General features: G+C 39.8%; 1 protein-coding gene across 1 annotated transcript in view; it reads left to right on the forward strand.

The window, feature by feature from the left end:
* TEX9 (testis expressed 9) overlaps positions 1 to 25,069 on the forward strand; it is a 37,562-nt gene extending 12,493 nt beyond the window's left edge. Inside the window, exons 5-12 of the mRNA XM_075273533.1 lie at positions 520 to 568; positions 2,664 to 2,743; positions 3,348 to 3,523; positions 5,100 to 5,182; positions 5,307 to 5,480; positions 18,428 to 18,562; positions 21,211 to 21,345; positions 24,927 to 25,069. Of these exons, the coding sequence (XP_075129634.1) occupies positions 520 to 568; positions 2,664 to 2,743; positions 3,348 to 3,523; positions 5,100 to 5,182; positions 5,307 to 5,480; positions 18,428 to 18,562; positions 21,211 to 21,345; positions 24,927 to 25,004 (910 nt within the window). The 3' untranslated portion in view covers positions 25,005 to 25,069. The remainder of the gene's footprint in view (positions 1 to 519; positions 569 to 2,663; positions 2,744 to 3,347; positions 3,524 to 5,099; positions 5,183 to 5,306; positions 5,481 to 18,427; positions 18,563 to 21,210; positions 21,346 to 24,926) is intronic.
* The last annotated feature ends 1,215 nt before the right edge of the window (positions 25,070 to 26,284 follow it).

The raw sequence follows: 26,284 nt of genomic DNA on the forward strand, positions 1-26,284 counted from the left end.
TAAGGTTGAATTTTTTGTGCCTGAAGTGAAGGTTTATTTCTTTTCCTGTTTTCTAAATAAACCTGTTGGCTGTATATGTTGTGTCCCTGTCTTTAACTGTTTGGGTCCGCACTACTGTTTCCATGGGTCTCAATGAATGTAGCCTTTAGCGTGCATGGACAACCACTGTTTCATTCCAGAGCATTTTCACTCTTGCATTGTGCAGTAAAGAGGAATGTAGGGCAGGGGATTGGAGTTTTTCGTGGTGGAGTTCTCAGCATTCATTAACCTATGACAGAGGCTTCAATAGTAGTAAACAGTTTGCTAAAAATATTCCTTGTAGTTTATAATTTTGAAATCCTTCAGAAATTGTCATTACTGTATTGGCAAATACCTAACCGTAAGTAATTTCTAACAGACTTCTGATTGTTTTTCACTATATTGATAAGACATATGAAGACTGTTAACATTACGACGATGGTGTTTGTATTCTCTTTAAGTATTATAATACTTTTCTATTTTAATACTAACTTTTTCTAGAAAGCTGCTGTCCCCAGAAGTACCAACTTTAACCCTCTCTCATGGCAAGGTAATTTGATCCTATAGAAGGTAATAATGTAAATTTTAAAACCCTAAGGCTAGGTTCACACCTACATTCGGTTTTCCGTTCAGGTGGTCTGCTTGGGAACCCCCTCTTGAATGGAAACCTAATCCATTTAAAAAAGCTGTTACTCGTGGACCCATAGGCTATAATGGGGTACACTGGGTTTCCGCTTAGTTTCCCCTCGAAAAAGGGCAAAAAATGCAGAGAAATGCGCTGCTTGTAGCACTTTTCTCCGCATTTTTCAAGCGGAAAGGAGAACGAAATCCTCGAAGAGACTTCATGCACTGGTGTGAACCCAGCCTAATATAATATTGTTAATACCACTGGGTTCTTTTATAAGGCTACCATTACAAAGCAGGTTAAGCATAAAAAAATAGACCTAATTAAACGTAATCTAGTACCAATAAAATATTGCTGTGCTGTGCTATGCTACGGTATATTCTGCTCTAAATGCTTTAAAGCTGTTTTCCTATTTTATGTAAGTTCATCGCTGTATATATGAAAAGTTCTACAACTTTTTAATATACTTGTTTCACTTCCTTATAAATTTACGGATATTCTCTTGCTGCCAGGTCTTTCATTGACCGCAAATACATATATTTATGGTGAGGAAATGATACACAAAGTTGTTAATACTATTGATCCCACAATACTATTTTGTTTTGACTAGATTTTCTTAATGTGGAGCAGAATATGAACCATAAAGCCCTTGTGGCTTGTTGGTTTTTAGTTCATGAGTCCGGAACCCCTAAAAGCTTAAAAACTACTGTGTTGTTCTTACAGACATATTCCTTATATTAAATGTACAGACAGATCTGGTACATTTACTCAATCTTCTTTGCTTTGTAGCAGTACACACTTATGGTTTTCATGACTATTAAGGAATGGTGATATTTTAGACTACCCTATTTATACAGATCAATTTTTTGTACAATAGCAGCACAAGAACCTTGCCTTGAAGTGGTTTCCCTTGTTTTAGCTTTATTTAAAGGGGTTTTCCAGGGAAACATAAAAAAAAAAAAAAATGTCTGTTAGTGCTATTGGTGGGTTAACAAATGCACTCATATACCTTTAGCAGTGTTTTGATTGATTTCTGGGTGACTTACATTCCAGACTTCTTCCTGCGGGACGGTCCCTCCTTCTTTATTGATTCTGCAGACGCATGCTCTTTTTCCCAGCGTGGCTCTGTTTTCTGCAGCACTGATCCACCTCTATTTCACATGCGTAGGAGCTATGCAGTAGAGGTGGATTATCGGCAGCAGTGCGCAGAGCTTATAGAAGAGCGTGCTCCTGCAGAATCAGTAAAGAAGGAGGGACCATCCTGCAGGAAGAAGCCTGGTAAGTATGGTGGGCACATAGGGGGAGTAGTAGTGATGATCCGTTTTCGGAAATGGGGAAATGAATCATCACCTGATAATCAGAAAATGTGGGTAAATATATATTTTTGATTAACTATGTTATTTAGAAAGTAAGAGGGTATTTAAATTGTGTAGGGCTTTCCATTTATCCCGGACAACCACTTTAATTGCAGCACAGTTTACTGACTCAACCTCTATCTGCAACACCCTATTGCTGTCTCGGTGTAGAAGGTTTGTAATGGGTACAGCCGGTTTTGATAGAATAAGAGAATTTGCTGCTGAACTTCAAGATACAAGCTCCATTTGCTATCAACTGCTATCAAACCCAACTGCTGATGCACCTCAAAATATAGACCCCAGATTCCGCTGAACTCACAATATAGACCCCAGGCTGCTGCTGAACCCTGCAACAAAATAAAAGACTTGAAGACAGACTCTAGGAGGAAGGTGCTGTGTCTTGGAAGAGACTTTTTCCACTACCTGATTATGCACAAAGGAAGCAAAAATTGTGGCTATTATAGGGATCCCTATCAAAAATGGGATACAGCAATGCCTTTCCATTTTAACATTTCTTTCCAGACAATTGTACTAGACATACAATTTTCAGAACAAATACAAAGCAATGTGCTTTATTAAACATAAGCTAGAATAATAAAACTGTTGTAAAATGTAAGATTTTTAACTTTAGACTTGTGTCTAAAATAACGGTTCAAATTTTACAGACTGATGGTAAGATGGGCACAAAATCTTCAGCAAGGAACAGACCAAATACTGCCACAAATGCCAAAAAAACAATACCAAGGTAATTCTGAAAACTTATTGATATGGTTTATTTCATTTTATTCTAATATTTTTAATTAAATTGTCTGTAGTAAATTGCTAATCTGTTGCCTTCCATCATATATATGTACAGGTTTCTTTAAAGGAAGTCTGTCAAGTTCAAAATACCTTCCAAGCCAATGAAAGCAATGTGTAGGGGCTTTTTATAGGAGTAGAAAAAAACAATAAAACAAACAGGAGATAATCATCTTTTTCTGGACATGCAAATGGCCCTCAATTGCGCTGTTGGTAGGGCCTGATTTGCCAGATTTCCCAACAACCAGCTGTGACACAGGCAGAGGCTGAAAAATCATTAATAATGGGTAGCAATTGTAGAGGACATTCAGAGCACTTTTGGCTATCCTTAGGCATATCAGGCACTCCCATGATAAACTTGAGACTGGTTATCATAACTAAATAGTTGATTCTCTCTATTTTGTTTCATCAGCTTACGGCCACAGAGGTATGTTTATGCTCCTATTAAAGGCCCCAACACTGCGTTTTTATTGGGTTTGTAGGTATTTTGGTGTGATAGACTCCTTTTAAGGTGATGTTAAGTAAACTTTATTTATTTATTTTATTTCAAGGCCTCGACCAAAAACGGCTGACGCACGTACTGCCAATGACGTTGCAATTCCAACAGATGCAGACTTCTCTCTTGCAAAAACCATTAGTAAGATTGAAACCAAACTGGAGGAGGGTGTACTGCCTGAAAACATTGAAGATGATGTGATACCTGGAATAAACAATGAAATTGGTTCAGGTAATTTTATTAAAATCTCGCTTCTTTGTTCCACTACTGACTAGCGGAAAAGAAAGCAAGCAGCTCCTATTGAAATCAATAGGAGCCATTTTTGCAGGTGGATTTTGAGGTGGATTCGGTGTCAAAATCTGCCTGCAAAAAACTCTGAGTGAACATACCCTAAAAGCGGTTGTCCAGGATTTTAAAAAGCAGAAAATGTTGTAAATAAAGAAAATAACCTATACTCACCCTTTATGTACCCTGCTAGCTCTAGTGTCGTCTCCTAGCATCCCCATCAGTTCTGTAGCAATAATAAGGACACTATTTTTGTGACTGCTGCAAACAATCACATGTAGCATATTTAGGTGTTCCTTCTGAGACTAGTAATAAGCTGCAGTTATCACATGAGAAATATGCACGAGATCATTGCTGCAGGACCAGAGCTGACCATTTATACAGCAGAACATATAAGGTGTGAGTGTAGGTTATTTCTTTATTTTATAATGCTTCCTGCTCTCGCTATTTTGTAAATTCAGGAATACCCCTTTAAATTAATAGGTATAAAGGTGAGTGACTGTGTTAGAATTCATGCACTAAAAGGGTTTTTTGACAACTTTAAAGCAAAGACCATGTGTGAGTAATATATTTGCTTTATCCAAAGGATGTCTGTCACCTCCACTACGTCTTTACTCCCTTGATATTGAGCTGCAGTGTCAGCATTGGGTATGAGCCAGTGAGATGAGACCATGAACCTCAGACCCAGAGCTGACAATGCTAGCAAATGATGCATATGATGCTTGGCTTTTGTGTTGGAACAGTGATCCAGGAAATATTTTATTATAAGCGTTCGTCAGTAATAACTCAAGGTTTTTTAAAAGTCTGTTTAACGCTAGAAAGTAATATCAGGTCATAAAATTCTGTCATATCTAATTCTGTCTGCAGTCTGACTGTCCTATTGGTTGCTGACACTCACCCTTTTTCTACAGCAGCTTTGAATGCTTGTCACATTTGTTAAAGTGTCTTATATCTGACACGTTGTACAGGGTGCCTGAGTTGTGAGTAGAACACAATAAGCGCACTTACACTTTTCTTTTTTTTTAATTCTTATGGATTGGGATGGTGTACATTTCCATCAGGTAAATTTTAATATAGCTAAACTGAAAAGCTTGATATTGAGAACGTTCAAATCCTTAGTTCTATGGTGGCTTTTCATGTGCATTACTGTAAAATATGATTGGATAGTTGTTACTATTTTCACAGCATTTCCATTACAATAAAAATATCTAGTAAAAATGTGTTTGTGATTTTGATTGAGTTTTTCTAGAACAAAGTATCATTAAAATACAGATTAGTACAAAAAGAATAAATATTGTATGCAATATCTTGGGACAAGGGCATCTATTTTATATTCAGCCTGGTAAATTCTTAATTTAGCATTGCCAGGGAGAATCCATACAGATTACTATCTATTACCAGTATGTACAGATGTAGCTGTTGCCAAAGGGACTAACACTTTAAATAGGTGTATTTCCCACAGCTTTCATATGCTACCAAGGTTTTCTATGATAAACACTATATATTTTTTTATATTTTCCAGAGGCTCAGATCAGATTTCTGAAAGCAAAGATACGAGTAATGCAGGAAGAACTGGACAATATAACTCATGAATGTAATAAGAAGGTAATATCTGTTTCCTGAACACTCATTAAAGTGAAACCGGGAGGACTTTGAGTCTATGTAACCATCACACACTTAGTATTCCATTAAATAACGGTTGAGTTTAAATGTTTTATATAATTAACAGGACGATGAAAACCGCAACTTTACATCTCGTGTAAAGGAACTTGAAGAGGAGCGTGTGAGGCTACAAAGAGCAGCCAATATACAGCAGACCCAGGCAGACAAATATAAAGCATTATTTGAAGAAGCTAATAAAAAGAATGATGGCTTACAACACCAGCTCTCTGCACTAGAGAAGGTATGTTGAATGTGCTCATAAATATCTAAACTACCGTATTTTTCGGACCATAACACGCACCAAGGTTTTAGAGGAGAAAAATAGAGGAAAAAATGTGGGAAAATATTTCATAAGATATGGGAGTTTTGCAACAGCTGCAAGGCTATATATACTGTGTATTGCCAGTATGTACACATGTGAAAGCTTTCATATGATACCAATATCATTGTTCTAGCTATAAAAAAACAAAACAAACAAAGATGAGATATCATTAGTTAGGGCTAGTTCACACATGTTAGGGCTAGTTCACACGGGGGCAAGGAGGCGGATTTTGACAAAATCCGCCTCCATACAATGGTGGTCTATGGAGACCACTAGCATTCTTTTTTCCGCTATCAGCATGTTGCCGAAGGCGGAAAAAAGAAGCGAGCTGCTTTTTCTTCAGGCAGAAGCCGCAGCTTGCTGATGGGCGTGGCGGGCCTGGTGCCAAAATCCGTCCCACTGGCCCCTGTGTGAACTAGCCATTAGGGTGGTTGAGGAATTTGGTCAGGAAAAAATCCGAAAAAGGAAGTGTTTTTTGGAGCGTTTTTTTGACATGAGGTGTTTTTTGAAGCTTTTTTTGTTTCAGGTTTTTTCCTCCAGCACAGTGAATGGACCTTGAAAAAACCGCCTGGCGTTTTTGGAGGTGGTTTTTGGCAAAAAAAATGCTAGAGGTTTTTCCGCCTCCCATTGACTTGTATATATTTCCTGAGGCGGAATCCGCCTGAAGAAAGGTCATGTCGCTTCTTTTTTCCGCTAGCGAGAAAAAAACGCTAGCAGAAAACAGAATGCTAGCAGTCTACATAGACCTCTATTGTGAGGGGGCGGATTTTGAGGCAGATTCCGTGTTAAAATCAGCCCTGTGTGAATGAGCCCTTAAAAGGACCTTCTACCACCAGCTCTTTTCTATCATTTAACTGTACTGCTTTATATGTAATACTGTTCTTTGTGGTAAAAAGCCAAAAATAGCTATTTGAATTGATTCCCCCTACCCTTGTCAACAGCTCCATCTGCACGTACTGGCAGATCTGTACATACAGTTACATTTTAACATTTTGTTTTGTTTTTTTGCAATAGAAAATTGGTGCAAACAGGAATATCGGAAAACACCATTTAATAATAAAATAACGATAATAATTTTAGGATTATAGGTCATCAAAATTATTTGAGACTTGTGTAAAATGATTCATTAACCTAAAATTTTTGAAAATCCTTTGGTCAGACATAAGTTGGTGAGCTTGACAAGACCAGGTCTAGAATGGGGAGTCCATAATTCATTATATATAGTCTGGTAATACTTATTTCTTAAAGTAACAGCACCCACTATACTTGTAGATAACATCCAGGCTGCTTGCTCTTTTAGTATGTCATGAAAGTGCTAGTGCCATTGCTACATTCATATGAGCATGAGCTATCCTTGCGCACCAACCATGATCTCTGCCCTCGCAACACAGCTTATTATTAGAACCATTTGTTCTTTTCCTAGAAAGTAAATCCTCTTTAGCGGACATTAGAGCTTTACCTTGTGTCACAAGCTATGGCATTAACCCTCAGAGATGTGAGCTATTATGTTAGATGATTTTGTAATTTATATAATGGTTGTGAGCAGTTGCCTTACAGAAGAGGGGGTATTGATGTGTTTACCCTTGAGTTAGCTAATAGAATATCCCTGAGCACTCTGTAAGATAGAAAATGCTCAGTATCGTACTCAGTATGTTGCGTGATATTACCAACAACATTTATGGAAGCTTAAAAGGCATGGGATATTAAATATTTTATGATGTTTCATGTGGCAGTAAAGCTCTGTACAGGCCATGAAATATGAGAAAAATGGTGTAGTATCGTGGTAATCAGAAAAAAAATCATGCAATATTTGATACTTTTGAGTCAAAAAGGTAAAAGTATTGTAGCTATTATAGATACCTTTATTGGCTAACCAGAAAAAATTAAATATGCACGCTTTCAAAACACGGAGGCTCCTTCTTCAGGTTAAACAAATGAATGACTGAGAGCACAGCACAACACTTGGAAGATTCTACACAAAGGCCGTTAGTTCAAAATCTCCCCCCCGTACCCATAACCACCGTTTTATTACCTTAACTTACTAAGGTATCAAATCATAAACTATTCTGTTTGTAATTTTTCTGGTTAACCAATAAAGGTATTATATCTAGAATAGTTTTGCATTTGTGACACTAAATTATCAAATAGAAGCAGGCCATGTAGATTTCTATTGCCTATTGAATTGACACTGTATTTCTAGGACTGAACTCATGTAATGCTGTGAGATGCTGAACAGCCCAATAACTACAGAATGAACTGGCAAAAACACTATCAGTTCATTACTGTAGTGATCAGGCCATTCGAGAGCTCATTGCATCATATCTATGATGCAGAGACCCTTATGCACATGGCTGAGTTCAGTCCAGGTACTATGGCCCACACATGGACCTATCCACGGACGGGACTCCGTTCTTGTGGAAAGGCCTTTATATGCTTACTCTCTTTTGTATCCATTCCTGTGTTTGGCTCAAGACTGAAGTAAACACTGCCAAGAAATTGCGCTTCTCAAGGCAGATGTTGAATTTTCTGAAAAGATTATTACTGAATTATATGAAGCCATCATCTTTGGTAGAGTTTTACATTTCAAAAGGAGGTCTGCTCCACACCATTTTATCTATGGCCCATGGTCCATCTCCAGGAGACAAGAAGTCATAAGCTATTTCATTCTTAGTGGGAAGTTGTTTAAATATAGTTAACCACACAAATTTAAAACAAAATCACCAAAAATTCTTAAAAATATGTTTAGTATAAAAATCTGATTTAAGGAATGGGTAACTTTTTGTGACACTTTCCCTTTAAACTGTGAAATAGAGAATCGAACATGTTGAAATTTAATATGCTTGATTCTTCTTTCCCCCTTACATCTGCGTTGAATCTACTTTGACCCTTCTTTCTCCTTAAGGGACCGTGGACACGGAGTAAATGCGCGCTCATATTTGCATAATACATGAGTAAAGAATACATGTGTAAAAATCAGACTCCCATTGACTTCAATGACAGTTTTTACATGTGTAAAAAATGAAAAAAAAATGCGCCAAAAAATACATGTAAAAAATGTAATTGACGTCAATGAGAGTCTGATTTTTACATGTGTATTCTTTACAAGTGTATTGTGCAAATATGAGCGCGCGTTTACTCCATGCGCACAGGCTCTTAATCTGCTGTGAGGGTGGACACACTACAAAGACATTAAATGGTCACTAACTTTTCAGAAAACTTAGTCTCCTATAATAGAGTATGTGATTCTGGACCAAAATCATAAATGTTGGGGCCACACGGTGGCTCAGTGGTTAGCATTGCAGCACTGGAGTCCTGGTTGTCAAATCCCACCAAGGGCAAAAAACCATCTGCAAGGAGTTTGTATGTTCTCCCCGTGTTTTCATGGATTTCCATCCCATATTCCAAAGACATACTGATAGGGAAAAAAATGTACATTGTGAGCTCTATGTGGAGCTCTCAATCTATGTTAAAAAAAAAAACCCCAAAAAAACCCAAAACCATAAATGTTGCTGCTTTCTGCCTCAAAAACTTCTGTACAGTTCCTGCCACTGGGTGTTAGCTAATTTGCAGTTTACTTTCTGTTATTATGGAAGTCCTCACCAGATAACATTAAAAAAAGCAACATGGCTTCACAGTGAGTGGAAAACCGAGTGGATAGTTTTTCTTCACATCAGGTCTGTAAACAGCTTTCTCTGTGCACTGTACTGAACATTCTGTGAATCTCACAGCTTAAAGGGGTTGTCCCATCACAAGGATCCTATCTATACTGCTGGTTAATGTGGATGTAAGACTTTTCCTAAATACACTGCTTCAGCAAAACTGCTTTGTTTGTCCACTATCTTACTTTATTCAATTTTTTGTGGCCACAGCCCTGACCTAGCTGCTCCTGAGTCAAGTGACGTATCTGCTGCTCTCAGGGGGGAGGGAGGAGGGGCTAAGTGCAGGGAGTGAGCCTGTGTATCTAGCTATTCCTGTGTCTACACCCCGTGACCTAGCTTCCTGTTAGCAGATAGGGGAGAGGAGCTGCTTTCATTTCTTCTGTTCTCCTAGTTATCAGGCTAGCTAATTCAATTGTGTTCATTATGGCAGAGACAGGCAGTCTCTGTATGTAACACAGAATGGAGTTGCTGCTGCCTGTACTTCATAGTCCAATGTGAGTGGGCGGAGCTACACGTGAATTTGGGGGCGGAGCTAAGCGGCAGGTTGCCTGTGAAACCCCGCCCACCAAATGATGCAAGAAACCAGGAAGAAAGAAGATTTTACAAGAGTGAAGACTGCTGAGTATGTGAGGTGGGAATACCCCTTTAAGAAAAGGAAGAAAAGTCTATTTTTATACTTGTATCTACTTCTGGCTGTGTGCATGATTACAGATAGGATATTATTCACAGTCAGCAAGCTGATTTTCTGAATGTGCTCATAAATGACTCTTTTCCTGTATCAGGATTCTTTTTAGCTGCATTATGTCTGCATGTATTTGCCCTATATTTGCAGTTCAGCGTACCTGAACCTCCTATATTATGCTCATGAAAAGATAGCTGCATGAGTCAATGTTATCTCTGGGGGAAGGAACTGGGCAACATTATATTGGGTGTTGTCCACTGGGGAGCATTACAATGTGTATAGGGCCCTGGGGCTGAGCTGGGGGCCACTTAGGAGCATTATACTTTGTGAAGGCCATTGAGGAACATTATTCTGTGTGTGTGTGTGGGGGGGGGGCGCACTGGGGAAAATTATTCTGTGGGGGAGCTCTGGAGATCATTATGCTGTGTAGGAGGTCCAGTGGGCCATACACTGCGTTGCAGCTCAATCTCATTCACTTGAATAGGACTGGGCTGCAAAAACGCAACATGACTAATGGATGAAAAGAGGGAGAAGCTGTCCCGTAGGAGAAAGCCTAGAAGGAAGAGAGATAAGTATAAGGGTGAGTTCACACTGAGTATACGCCGGCTTATTCTGAACGTAAAACACGTTCAGAATCAGCGCGTATAAAGCAGCTCCATTCATTTCTATGGGAGCCGGCATACGAGCGCTCCCCATAGAAATGAATGGGCTACTTTTTTCACTACGAGCACTCCCATTGAAGTGAATGGGATGTGCTGGCGTGTATGGCCTGGCATGAGCAGAGCTAGCCGTATACGCCGGCACTTCCCATTCACTTCAATGGGAGTGCTCGTAGTGAAAAAAGCAGCCAATTCATTTCTGTGGAGAGCGCTCGTATGGCGGCTCCCATAGAAATGAATGGGAACTGCTTTATACGCCGCTGATTCTGAACGTGTTTTACGTTCAGAATAAGCTGGTGTATACTCAGTGTGAACTCACCCTAATAGAGTGAATGGGGAGGGGAGTAATAGTGACTCTCCGAAAATGGGGAAACGGATCGCGACCAGCTAATCAGAAAAAATGGGTAAACATACATTTTTATTAAATAATATTATTTAGAAAATAGGCGGGAGCAGTGGCGTAACTACTGTGGTAGCAGCAGTAGCAGCTGCCACAGGGCCCGGGCCATTAGGGGGCCCGGTGACAGCCGCTACCGCTGCGGTTTTTTTTCAATAGGCAGTTACGGGCCCTATTCACTTGCCGATCCTGGCTGGGCCGGGATCGGCAAGTGACACTGCGGGCCCCACAAAGGCTATCATTATACTCGGGGGGTCTTTGCAGAGGCCACTATTGGGGTTAATACTGTGTGCAGGGGCCACTATTGGGGTTAATACTGTGTGCAGGGGCCACTATTGGGGTTAATACTGTGTGCAGGGGCCACTATTGGGGTTAATACTGTGTGCAGGGGCCACTATTGGGGTTAATACTGTGTGCAGGGGCCACTATTGGGGTTAATACTGTGTGCAGGGGCCACTATTGGGGTTAATACTGTGTGCAGGGGACACTATTGGGGTTAATGCTGTGTGCAGGGGACACTATTGGGGTTAATACTGTGTGCAGGGGCAAGTAAGGGACATAATAGAGTGCGGAGGAGGGGGTCGGTCGAGGTCTTCGGCGTCAGTTGGGACGGGGGGGGGGGCATGTCAAAAGTTCGCCATGGGGCCCCGCCATTCCTAGTTACGCCACTGGGCGGGAGGAGAATGTTTAGATTAGTGTAGGGATTGGCTGTTATCCCGAACAACCCCTTGAATATAAAAGAAGCATGCTCCTTTTTACACCTACCCCTTCTTCACTTAGCTCTGAAATATCTGCCAAAATATGTCTTGTTAGAGGAAAATGGACAGACATTGTTGTATTACAGCTCACAAAAAAGGACGGTGAATTGGGGAGGAATGAATGAAAGAGCAGAGACAAATGCACGTGTAATATCTGCTGTGGAATTAAGTAAGCTTTCTATCTCATCCGAAGTGTTTTATGAACATCAGTACTATTCAGTAATTTTCTGTCCCGTATGACCCTGATGATGTTTCTTAGTGAGCGAGAGAGAGTTGGATGAACAGATTCAACTCTGCTTTCTTTGTGTAGCAGCTAGTCTTGCCCTTGCCAACTCAAAATAATACATTTAGATATAGAAACTGCTAAAAATACAGAACACCAGTGGCCAGAAATAATAATAATTTTATATAGTGCTAACATATTCCGTAGCACTCTTCAAATCAAATAATATTATTCTTCTTGTTAGGGCTGGGCGATTATGACCTAAATAAAAAACACAATTAAGTGAAGTTTTTACTTTGATTATTTTAGAACTCTCCTATTTACATGCCACACCATGCCACTGCATTTGGATTTCAGTTAGTGACTTATTAGCGATCCTGATTAGATAGTCTACAGTTAGTGACAAATCCTTTAGTCAGTGACAGTGTGAGGCAGGATGGCATGGATGAAAAATACCTGAATACTAATTACATCGATTAATTAAGCTGACTTTAGATTTTGGTAACGTTTCGATACATTACCCAGTACAGACACCGTACTCATTTATTTCATTTATGCAAAGCTTGTTGCAATGTTAGTGTTGCTTTAAGTACTGATAACGCATTTTAAATGCATCCATGCTATGAAGTCTTTACAACTGGATTTTTACAATATTTTTACTTTTTTATGGGTAATTAAAGCATATTTATAATAAAGAATATCGTCAGAAAATCTGTTTTGTTAATTACAACTAGAATAGGAACTTAGGGTGTTGGCACGATTGGCAGGTAACAGTATGGCAACTGCATGTGGCTGAAATCTCGTTCCCTCTCGGCAGCACAGTGGCACCATCTCGTGCCCCGTGTGAACGGGGCCTTAAAGGGGTTGTCCCATCACAAGGATCCTATCTATACTGTTTGTTAATGTGAATGTAAGACTTTTCCTAAATACATTGCTTCAGCAAAACTGCTTTGTTTGTCCACTATATCACTTTATTCATTTTTTTGGGACACATCCCTTGACTTATCTGGTCATAAGTCAAGTGATGTATCAGCCTGCTCTCAGGGGGGAGGGAGGAGAGGCTAAGTGCACGGGAGCGAGCATGGAGGGGTAGTTTACCCTTTGGGGGGAAGGGGCAGCCAATACAGACCCGGCATCCGCTGTAATAGAGAGGCGGATGCCAGGGACGGTTAGACGCCAGCACAGATGCCAGCAACATCGCTATGCTTCTGCCCTGCATGAAGCCAGCAGCGACAGGAGCGGAATAACAGCATCGCTTCTGCCGCTGCTGGCTTCATGCAGGGCAGAAGCATAGCGATGTTGCTGGCGTATGTGCATCTGTGCCGGCGTCGACACTCCCCGGCATCCGCCTCTCTATTACAGCGGATGCCGGGTCACATATTCACATATGCATAAGCCAAGCGTCGAGATGCCGCTGGCCCTGCGTGCCCGCTCATAGACCAGTCTAGCCTTCACAATGCGAATATAGACCCGGCACCCGCTGTAATAGAGAGAGGCGGATGTCGGGTCTGTATTCGCATTGTGAAGGCTAGACTGGTTTATGAGTGTGCACGCAGGGCCAGCGGCATCTCGCTGCTTGGCTTTGCATATGTAACCCCGCCCACCAATGACGCAACAAAGCCGGAAGACAGAAGATTTTGCAACAACGAAAACCGTTGAGTATGCGACGTGGGACAACCCCTTTAAGAAGGAAGCCATTATTATTCTGTGTGAGTTCCAAAGTATATAATATTTAGCATATATTTTCTTTAAAGCATTCTAGAGTTCACCCAATAAACAATTTAGAGTCAAAATCGGTGAAGAATTGAGGGATATACTGGAGTCAGCTCAGTGGAGGAATCGCCCATATGAAGGAACTGAAGAGATTTGAGCTGTGTCAATTATTTGTTCTCAAATACAAAAAAATCACTGTGTCCATTATTTGTGTATTGTGACATTTGTCCCTGTTTTTATTATATGTGTACTGTGATATCCTTGTCCTGTGACATCACTGTGTGCATTATTTATGTATTGTGACATTGCTGTGTGCATTATCTGTACTGTGAAATTACTATGTGTGTTACCCCTGTGTGTAAAGGAGCCCAAAATAATCTGTCACATCTCACTAAACTATATAGCAGATGTAGGCTGTCGTATATACACACCTATAAGTGGCAAATATTTAGTGTAGGAATGAAAAGATGTTTTCCATCATTGAGATCAAGTATGCCCATGTTTACATATACAGTATTTATTTATATGCATTACATTGCAGTCCTTGTTGAAATTATATTGTTTGGCAGTGTAGAATATATGAAAGAGAACAGTACTCAAGTAACAAGGGTCTTATTGTTAGGAAGAACAGTCTGGAATAATCTACTTTTCATTGTCACATCTTTGCTAGTGATAGCCCCTATTTATTTCTGTTTCCTTTTCATGCCAGCTGCATGTTAGAAAGGGTTAACCTTCATATTTCATTTCCAGCATTGATAGCGTCTTGAACTATTGAAGAAGTTAAATATCACAATACAGATGAAGGTTAAAAGCAAAAGCATTTCCTCAGGGATGGGGGTGAGGAGGGATATGAGGTCATTTTCTATTTTCTTGCTTTGAAATATTAGCTGAGATAGGACCTTGGAAGAGACTCTGTAGGACTTGCTAATAAGGGATGATGTAATAATGTCCATGATGTTCTTGCAGTACCTAGGAAACATGTAGTGAATACAAATTGGTGAAAGTAATATTGTTGGGGAGGTGGAAATTGTGATCTGCATATTTCAGAAGTGCGCCTCTTCTTAATTTTGTCAGCTTTTACTCTTGTAGTTTATTTTTTTACCTATGTTTTATATGTAACAGTAAATTCTGACATCCTAGATAAAATCTGAAGTATATGGGCATGTCCTAGGAAGCTAATTAACAGGAAACAGGAGTACATATGGAAAACATTTGAAAAGATATCTTAGCAATAGGGGAACTTTATAAAAATTTATTTGAAAGCAAAGTATTCTCACAATTTTTTCAACTTACTTGTTACATCCTCGTCCATCCGGGCATTGGCGTCACCCTCCGGGCCTCATGCTGCGGCGCAGGAGACGTATCCGGCTGTGATTTCTTTTTTTGGGTTCTTCTTGAATTGTCTGAACACTGTCCTATTCCCTCACCTTGGTAATTGTTTTTCCACCACACCCATCTCCTTCATCTTGGTTTTCCTCTGCTCCTAATGTTAGCCTTGCCTGTGTAATTGACAGCCTATCTTCCTATCAAGTCTGGGGTGGGTTCTTCCTCCCTATTTATTCTTGGCTCACATTCAAATTGGTGCTTGCTATTTCCTTGTGCGTGCTGGCATTACTCTTGCTGTTTTGTTACCTGTATTCTTATTCCTGACCTCTGGAGGGTAGGCAGAGAAGGTGCTCCGTTTCTCTATAATGTTGTCAGGACAGAGTCTCTTATATTGAAATAACTTTCCCTTTTTAAATTGCAACACTTTTTTTTTTTTTCTTTTTCCTTTTACTATTGTGTCAGAGGGTGTTTGGTGAACGTTTTTTATACTTTATTTTATCTAACATTCTTTTTATTATAAAACAGGTTGAGACATTCTCCCTAGCATCCCTCTAACTGAGCTGTTACTAGGGAAAGTCTATATACATGATTGAAAGACTAGCTATAAAAGAAATAGAGATATCACTTACTAAAAGCACAGTCCGAAATTTGATTTTAATCTTCTTGTTACATATAAAATCACATTCTGGACTAGTACTTCATTCGTGCTGAGAATCTCCGCTTTCTTATGATACCAGAACCATTTTTCTAGTTGGTATAAGCCTGGATATAAAGCTATTTGAAATGCCGCCCTTTGGTAAGTGCTTCAGCTCTACATGCTGCATTGAGTACAGGTGTACAGACAGAGGCTTCCTGGCAATGCTTATTTAGTAAAGTACAGTCTGTTTTCTATTAAAGGGAAGTTTAATAGGTTAATAAAGGATATTACAAAATGTTCACTGCAACCCACCCTACAAAATAGCAAAAAATAAATACATAAATAGAATGGGAGTTGCACTTTAAATGTAAAAAAAAAAGTCACTAAATATCAGATTTTCAAACAGGTAAAATTTCTTTATAGCCAGTAATTAAAAAAGAAACAAAAAATACACCATTTTTAAATCATAAGGGCGGACAACATCCAGAGTCTGATATACGTATATACGGTGATAAGTGATAACAAACCACTCTTTTTGCAAAACAATGTCCTCTATTCACCCATGTTACACCTAAGCCTGGCTTTATTATTGAACGTACCGGCCAATAGTTGGTTGCCAACACTTATGACTCATTGTGACATCTGCTAAACAGGTTGTCACCTAGCTTACGTTAGGTTCACACCTGCATTCGGCACTCCGTTCTGTGGTTTCCGTCTTCTGCGTGCAAGAAGACGGAAACCACAGACCGGGAGCGGCGGTAAGCGTTTTATGCTCTCCGTCGTGAAACCGTTTTTTTAAAATCCGGACACAGAGTAGTGCATGTCCGACTCTGTGTTCAGATTAAAAAAACCGGGTTCACGGCGGAGAGCATAAAACGCTCACCGCCACTCACAGCCGGACGGCTTTCTCACCCATTCAAATGAATAGGTGAGAGACTCCTGCAGGTTTCCGTCTCCTGCCTCTGTTTTGTGCAGGAAACGGAAACCTGCAGAACAGAGACCGGGCGTAGATGTGAACGAGCCCTTAGACTAGTGAACAGCCAGTAAGTAGGTTTTGCCTAAGAAATACACTTTTGTAATATTGATATATAAATTATTCGCGGTGGGCGAAGCACAGACCACGGCTTTTGGCACACGTTTGGTGCAAGCAAGGGCCTTGTGGCAAACTTGCACTTCAATATCATCCTTCTATGCCATAAAAGTGGTGTACAGGGAATGATGAAATCCCGCTGATGTGTCATGATATTGCATTTAGTAAGAACAGGACAGGGCTGTGGCTATTGACAGTTCAGCAGTAGTGGTTGCTTCTGGGCCCTGGAACCTGAGGATGCCCCAAGGGTCCCTCTGACAGATAAAATATACCGTTATTTTAAATGGCACAAGGCAAGGTAGGGGTCACATCGCCACCAGATTTTGCACTGGGGCTCAGCAACTTCAGGTTACACTTCTGTATGATGTCTTGCCATTTAGAAGAGTATTTGGGCATCAGGCTTGTGAAGAAGATCACTTCTACCAAATCTGCCTCCACAACTACACCTCTCTTACAAATTGGAGGTGCCTTACATTTTGAGAACTACTGGCTTACAGCAAACAGTGGCCAGATGTGTTTTGTAGAGCTCACTTCTCCTCTTCTCAATGAAATGAGCCATAATACCAAAACATTGGTGCACTTTAAGCATAACCCTGTTCTGACAATTTCTTAATAGCCCAACGAGTTGGAAACCCTGTCAGCAAGTATAAGATTTATGACTTTGGTGTCCTGACTTGTATTAGTCAGTTAGGAGAAGAAAACATTGATTGATGTTCACCAGTGACATGGGGAAAGTGATAATTGGAAGTCGTGCATATTAAAGGAAGATAGTAATTCATGGCATGGAGGATCACCATCCACAACAGATTGCTGGTTCATTCAGTTCAGTAGACGTTTCCACAAAGTGAAGACGTATGATGACAGATTTATTAAGACCAATGGTTTCAATGCCAGTGTCTTGATATTCCTTGCTTTAGCAGAGGATGTTCTTAACTTATGACTTTGTTCGTAACTGCTGTATAAATGGATACAAATCTACCTCTTATGATACCCGTTTTGTTTTTTTTAGAAAGCAGCAAGGGCAGCATAAAAATGACATTTTCTAAAAATGTTGTCATAAGTGGCATTCATTTATTTACCTCAGAAAAATCTTTCCATTGTTCTTATAATGAAGCTTCATCCTGGTTTTACAAAATGTAACCTCTTTGTAGTTTAGCTTACAATGGCATAAAATAGTAATCTAATAGTAGTATATCATATTCTGATCCTCCTCTGTTCCTGTCCTAATTCTTACTGTTTTCCCTGCTGGTCTCTGTGTTTCCTGCTCTAGTAATGACATCCTGATACCAATTTGTAACCCCTGCAGCCAATCAGTAGCCATTACTTGTGAGCAACATGCCGGGACACCGTGTATATAGCAGGGCATACAGAGACAGATAAAACATTGAAGCTGCAGGGGGTCGGTAAAATAAGTATGGTATAGAGTAAGTATTCTATGCCATTCTAAGCTTTCTTTTTTTTGCGGAATTTTTTTTTACATTTTTTTTATTTTATTTTTTTTCTTATTGAAATGCAGAAAAATAAAACCCCTGTTTGCACACCGCTTCTGAAATTTTAGTTGGCTATATATCCAATGTTAATCAAAGGTTTAACTTTATGTAAAAAAAAAAAGTGGGACTTCAATTAAGGTCCTGAGCACATGCTGAGCACCACTGTACATGGGTTTTTCAGTCATAAACCAATTACAGGCTAATATGGAACATATTTCTCTATCTGATTTAGGAACTGGAAAACATTAAAAGAATACAGAAACAGTCTGCAAGCAATCAAAGTGCTACCGAGGTTCGCCTGAACAGAGCTGTGGAGGAAGTGGAGAAATACAAAATGGAACTCAATAAACTTAAACAAAGTAACAAGGTACTTTAATTGAATTCAGGCTTTTCATTTCCGCACACATCATAGAAATTATTTTTTAAGATTTATTAGTACAAAAACTTAATCCAAATACCATGTATTCATAGATGAACCGATCAATGTAGCCTTTGTTTCATACTTGCGTATTATTACATTGAGTTTTATGTATATAGAAAACCTTTCTATTATATGTTTCATATATTGCCACTGATAACAATTTGTATACAATGCTGCACAATACACTTTCCTTATATAACAAAGGGGAACTAAATAAATCCCTAATTCTACTCACAGCAGAGAGACGCATAGAATTTACAGCAGCCAAGAGTGTGTCTGACCTAAAGCTCTGAGCACACTGGCATCATAGACTGCCTCATCTGACATTGGTCGTGGAGAGACCCAAATACACACTGACCTGGAGAGTTGGAACATTGCCCAATGCCCACTAAGATTTCTGCACAGGTCCCATTATTTAAAATGGATACCGCTGTTCAGACTTGCTGGGTGTCAGACGGCAACTTTTCCATCCTGCTGTAGATGTGTCTTACAGTGTGTTTATCAATGTACAATGTTTTCTTAATGTATCATTGTGGAGTTTAGGTTGTTTATCACTCGGATGATTGTCTACACTAAAAACAATTGACTCCATGTCTTAGGCTAAATTCACATCAGTCCATTGGAGGACCAAAGCAAAGGATAGGCAGACTGCTAAAATAGCAGTTACATACGCAGCCCGAAGGACCCCATTGACTATAAGGGGGTCTGTCATGTGTCCATTGCTTTTAAACTGAAAGTGGCAGATGACAAAGTTGTTCATGGGGCTTTTTGCATCGACCGATTTCAGGCAGACAGTGCAATGCAGATGTGAACGTAGCCTTAGCTAGAAGTGGGTCTGGCCTGGGTCTATATCGCTTGTACTAGATATAAATAATATTATATTTTACACTGGTTGTAAAATCCCCCCCCCCCCCCCCCCCGCTGCACCACAGAGAGTGTTTAATTCATGAATTATGTGCCTCATAATTAATTAGGAGCTGCTGCCCACCCCGTAGTTGCTGTAGATTCTGCTATCATCTATTCCATTTGGAAGACCACTTTAATTACAACCATAGTCCATCTGGCACCTTTATATATTTGCTGATTTCTAACACTGTGCTGCATTGCTCACCATATAGACAGAAGCTTTCAGTATTTTTACCAATCCAATAGTAGTTTGGTATTGTGCTGTACTCCCAAGACTGTTAATTCACAATAACAGCACTTGCAATTATTATAGGAACAAACATAATGATTTTAGGATAAACAAGAATGTTTCAAGCCACCGCTCTCTAGTGCATCCCATAATGCTTATTTTTCTGCATAGCATGTGCATACGTTTGGCTCTGTTAGCTGAAATGCGAATTGTTCGCAAAAATATTTCCCTGTCCTTGAATAATACAAGCAAAAGCAGGATGTTTGTCAGAAGAGTAAATTCAGAGACACAGGGTTAGATTCTATTTTTGTATTGCTACATGTACAACAATGTAGGTAAGGGTAATTGGGTTTATTAAAAAAAAAAATCAAAAAAAAAAATCTATGGAATCTGTATAGGATTGTACTAAAAGATTTCTAACTTATTTCTTTTTGGTAGGTACAATGGCAGCTCATTTACTGTGTGGGTCTGACAGCTAAGATGTTCTGCAGTCAGCTTTTACTAGCGATGGAACCACATGGTAGATCCTTGTTTCCCTCTAATTGAGGAATATTATCTTGCCAAATGGGGCCCATCACATTTTTTGTCCTCATTACCAAATGCACAATATAAACAAAAGTATTGGGACACTACACCTACAGGAGCTTTTTCACATCCCATTCTCATTTTTCTGCCGTTTCCCAAACCCAGACTCAACCATCAGGCTGCCCACATCGAAAAAAACAAGTTTCATCACACCACAGAATAGATTTGCTGTGTTCCAGAGTCTTGGCATAGTGCCGTAAAGTTTGCAAGTAGTTGCTTGTCCATAGAAACCCTTGCCATGAAGATCCTGACGCTTAGTTATTGTGTTGATGATAATGCCAGAGGAGTTTGGAGTTCTGTACTTACTGAATCAGCAGAGCATTGACTGTAATGCACCAAGTGTCCCAGTACTTGATGACCCCTCTCTAAAATCCTATATGCTCTGCTTATTCGATGCTGAGTTGTTGTAGTTCCTAAATGCTACCACCTTTCAATAATTTTCTAGGAGATAATAATAGTGTAGAAGAGAAGAAGTTTCATGACTTGTTACAAGGGTGCCATGCTATTACTGTACCAGGCTAGAATTCAGTGAGCTGTTTAGCATGACCCATTCTGTCACCAGTGTTTATACAGGCGGCTGCATGGATAAGTGCTGGATTTTATATACTCGTGGCTATAGGACTGAATTAAAGACCCGAGTTGGTGCTTTCCAATACTTTTGTCCATATACTGTATATCATAATCCTTATAGCAGCCTCAAGTTGTAAAATATACGGTAACTGCTATAAATATTAGTGATATTTTGCTTTAGAATAATTACTAATAACATTGCTATAGTCTCTAATATTAGTGGATGCCAGGTTTTGCTTTATTTGTTGATGAGACCAAAGTAATACAACAGAATTACAGAAATCTCTTTCTAATTCTGTCCTAGGATACAGCTAACAAAGAGAGGAAAAAGATTGAAGAATTGAAGCTTGAGAATAAGAAGCTGGAGAAACAGAAAGCGGATTTGATGGCTGGATTTAAAAAACAACTCAAGCTTATTGATATTCTAAAAAGACAAAAGGTAGGCAATAAGAAACCATAGTGAATGGGGCCTTAGCACAAAACCCCCTCTTACCTGTCCAGGAATTATAAAACGAACACATACATATACATAGATGGAAAGCAGCAATATAGGTTACCGTTTTTTTCCGGACTATAAGGCGCACATAAAAACCTACGATTTCCTCAGAAATCGTAAGTGCGCCTTATGGTCTGGTGCGCCTTATATATGGATGGAAGCGGCGGCAAAGTCTGCGTGCCGCTTCCATACATACATAAAAGGCACCGTAAGGGTGCATTCACACTACGGAACGCCGGCGTGTATCACAGCCGTACACGCCGGCGTTACAGCAGGGCTGCCGGACACTTCCCATTCATTTCTATGGGAGCCGGCATGCGAGCGCTCCCCATAGAAATGAATGGACAGACACTTCCCATTCATTTCTATGGGAGCCGGCATGCGAGCGCTCCCCATAGAAATGAATGGAAAAAAGCAGTCCATTCATTTCTATGGGGAGCGCTCGCATGCCGGCTCCCATAGAAATGAATGGGAAGTGTCCGGCAGCCCTGCTGTAACACCGGCGTGTACGGCTGTGATACACGCTGGCGTTCCGTAGTGTGAATGCACCCTTAAAAGTTATAATAAAACCCTGAAACAGAATGTGAAACTTACCGAGCGGTGCAGGGCGGGCGGGCGGGCATTCAGGCCTCCTCTTCCTCCGATGTCCTGACCACTTCCTCCGGCGCTCGCGAACTGATAATGGCCTGGGCGCATGCGCAATATCTAATGGCTACTGCGCATGCGCCCAGGCCATTATCAGTTCGCGAGCGCCGGAGGAGGAGGACGGAACATCGGAGGAAGAGGAGGCCTGAATGCCCCGCCCACCCTGCACCGCTCGGTAAGTTTCACATTCTGTTTCAGGGTTTTATTTTAAAACGGGGGGGGGGGGGGGGGGGGTAGTTTAATATAACTTTTACAGTTGGGCTCTATCAGCATGATTTTGCTGATAGAGCCCCTCCTCGCCTGCCGAGCGCTTCCAATAGAAGCGGCTGGCACGCGGGGGGTTAAGCGGCCGCTGGCAAAGTCTGCGTGTCGCCGCTTTCAATAACATATAATGCGCACCGGACTGCGCCTTATAGTCCGGTGCGCCTTATATATGAACCGAGACGGACTATAAGGCGCTCATGGGCAATGCGCCTTATAGTCCAGTGCGCCTTATAGTCCGTAAAATACGGTAGTTTTATATTTTCCTGTTCCCCAGAGCTGTAAATTCAGTAAGCCAGACTTCACACTGACTCTATCTCCAATTCCAGCTACTTGATAAATATTTTTTGCTAAATAGGAGCCTTACAGTGATAGGACATAACAAATTTATTCATATAAATATATGTTAACTTTCCTAAATTCCTATCAAAGTAAATATGCAGCAATCCATGCATTTTAGGAAGTAATTATCTAATATTATATAATATTTAAGATTTTTATTTTTAAAACTGGAGTCTGTATCTTTCTTTTTTCAAATCGTGCTTTATTTAGGAACAGTTTCTACTTTAAACATGCAAGACTTGTGACATAGCAGAACATATGAAAGGGAAAATGTGTAGTCAAAGAACCCAAATACACTTACTGGTCGCATATATAACACACAAACGTTAAAAGGGTCTCTATCATTGGGAAAAGTTATTTTTAGCTAAGCACATACTTGCATAGCCTTTAGAAAGGCTATTCCACACATACCTTTTGTATCTAATTGGTCTCAGTAGTTTTTGAATGAGCCCTTTTTTTTATTCATATGCTAATTAGCTTCCAGCCACCACAGGAAGTTCCCAGCAGCACTCCTCTTTGCTATTCTTTCCTATCTGTGTGTGCAAACAGGAAGTCATCATCAGCAGCACCTGTGCTGAATACATATACAGGAAAGAATAGCAGAAGGTGCATGATGAGACTTCTAGGGTGCACCAAGAGGCTAATTACCATATGGATAAAAACATGCTCATTCAAAAACCACTGAGGCGATTTACATACAAAACGTAGGTGTGGAATAGCCTATCTAAAAATGACTTTTCCCAATGATAGAGCCCCTTTAAGGACAATCATATGGGCCTTAGCACAAAATACCCCCCCACACCAGGAATTATAGAACACACATATATATCTCTGTATACACACTAGGGCCACACTTATTACCAAGTTAAAGGTTTACAACAATCTGGCTTCACACTATCAGAAGTCTCCCTGAATGTACAGTAATGCACTGGTTAGTAACATGTAGGATAAACTCAATGTTAAATCTAAGAAGGCTCAAATTGACACTCCCAGTACATTGAACCAGCACTTTCAAATGGCTGAAAACTTGGTAGGGCACTTTGTCTTTAGCTGCACTCCCCACTCTAATCTGATAATTTAACTTGGCTATCACTTCCCACTGGTGGCTGGGGTTTGGATCATATCCATCTACATGCTATGCATTTTCTTGGCTGATTTAGTATTTTCTATATGTCCAGAACAGTCATATTGTCTATATTGGGCAGTTCAGGGCGGCACAGCAAGCAGAGTTGCGGATTGGGAGTTAATGTCACATCATATACTTTTTTTTAATAAGTCGTAGAGCGTTCCTCCAAAAATTTCACAAAGCTCCCACATCACATGCATCAAACCAGGGTTGACCATAAAGCATCATGGACACTCAGAATCGTGCCTAAGTTGAATTTCAATCAAAAAGCACTCTACGAAAAATAAATATATGGGGCAATCTTTGAGTTTCTGATGGGGACAGGATAAGAGCCAATCATATTACCTCAACCCAGTCCCCATCAGCTATGGCACCCCAGCTCTGCCTCCCACTTAGCTCTTAGACCGACTCTGACTTCTTGACTTTTCCTTCACAAATCACATGGCGGTGCACATTCATACAAGGATTGCATTTATCTACATGCAAATAAACTATCCATAATTTATCATTTTCTACGGTGTATAGAGCAACTTGTACTGTGAAATGTAAGCTAACCACTGCCCACTGTAAATCAAAATATCTATTTAAACATTTTATGTGTTATCTGGGCTGTGAAATACTTGTTAGTGACCCGTTTGTCACAGGCTACATGAATTCCTTATTTGTTGACTACATTTGATTTGGTTGGCAATTTATCTCCCCCAGAGACCTTTTAAGTAAAGTAAAAACCTGCCAGAATTTGGTTTGAGAATGTAGGGTCCTGTTAAGTTTCAGGTGCATTTACTTCTCGTGTCCACTAAAAATATCTTTTCAAACAAGTTGGTCCAAGAGTCATTTTGCTCTCCTCACAGATTCCCAGAGGTATAATAACTTAGGTTTTATGCTGTTATATGGGCTGGAATAATCGAGTTGTAACAAACATTTACACACTATTTTACAGCTCTGCTAATGTCCAAGTGTTTGAGTCATATGAACAAAGGCAGAATTGAGCTAGCGGTCACATTCCAGTAGCCCAACCATGTTTATTTCCCAAATGGATGTCAGAAACATGAGAATGGAAACATTACTATATCACTTGGAATTTTAATGTGTAAAAGTTAGACTTCTGTCCTATAAAATGTAGAGTATTTATCCATTTGCTTTTTTACAGATGCACATTGAATCAGCCAAGATGCTGTCTTTTACTGAAGAAGAATTCATGAAGGCACTAGAATGGGGTGTCTCCTAAAGCGAGATTGTATATATGACTGAACTGTACATACTGTAGTATTCTAGCTTCATAGTGTAAAGTATTTTCTATTAGATTTTGAACAGTAAAGTTTTATTGTTTTTTTGTTGTTGTTGTCGTCTGCAATAAGATGTTATGCTGCAGCAACGTAACCAATTACAGAAGTTTGGGTTAACTCTGCTACAACTGTATGTTGACCAAATGTTTGGCCCTAGTATTGGTGTTATAATATTCTATTAAACCATAAAGAAATGCCCTGTGTTACGTGTCTTCTTGAGTGTCAGATTCCACGACTTACATCATCCACATTATAAATAAGATTCAGATCCTTGATCCTTAGACTAGGTCAACAATAATTTTATCCAAGAAACCTCCTTTAAGCACACCCTTTGAATGAACCCTCTTTGTGTGGGAGATAGTCTGGTCTCTACATTTGGACCCTATGTACACACTACACTTTTACACTCAGATTTAGGACCGTGTCAGATAAGAATGTCATCTGCTCCATATTTCATGTGGGGGCTTAAAACTGCAGCCCCTACATGAATTTGTAAAACAATCCAGCTTGTGGCCATAGAAATTAGATGGTCCTTACGCTTTCCATTATTACAGATCGATAATAATGAATAGCGCACAGTCCAAAACCATAGTCATATACACAAGGTCTAAGGCGCGTATTCTGTACTGAAATCTGCATCCCAGGTATGTAAACCTCCATTTAGGTTGCAAAGGGACAATTCCATACTGTTTTTTTTTTTTTTTTTTTTTGCATTATAGCTAGGGAAGAAAATGCTTGGGAACTGGTTTTCTTGTCACTTTGGGGCAGAGATTGCAAGGAGGCTAGTCCTCATGCAGGTACTGCAAAATCTGTGGCAAGTTTGCTGTAAGACAGACTTTCCTATACATGATCGCACATAAAACGGACTTTCTAATGAAAACAGTTGTTTTTGATTAGATACATTTGGAAATGTTAACACCCCATAGCTTCCCTAAACGTTACTCTTACATAATATATACTATACATTAAGGAATATGTTAATGTGATGTTACCAAATGAAATAATTTCTGAGAGCAATATCTGAGAGTTAAGTATGAAAAATGGGTCTGAGCACTACAGAGCAGTACCTCCTGCAATGCTGATATACATTTTATATGCATGCGCTATTTGTCATCATAGTACACAAACTAGTTAAGATAGATTTTCTTTTATCTTTACAAAATTACCATCAGTAAGCCAAAATTCTAAAAGAACATAGAAAAAAAAAATATTTCTGTACAGA

The sequence above is a fragment of the Leptodactylus fuscus genome, chromosome 5, assembly GCF_031893055.1.
Source record: "Leptodactylus fuscus isolate aLepFus1 chromosome 5, aLepFus1.hap2, whole genome shotgun sequence".
Classification (NCBI taxonomy): domain Eukaryota; kingdom Metazoa; phylum Chordata; class Amphibia; order Anura; family Leptodactylidae; genus Leptodactylus; species Leptodactylus fuscus.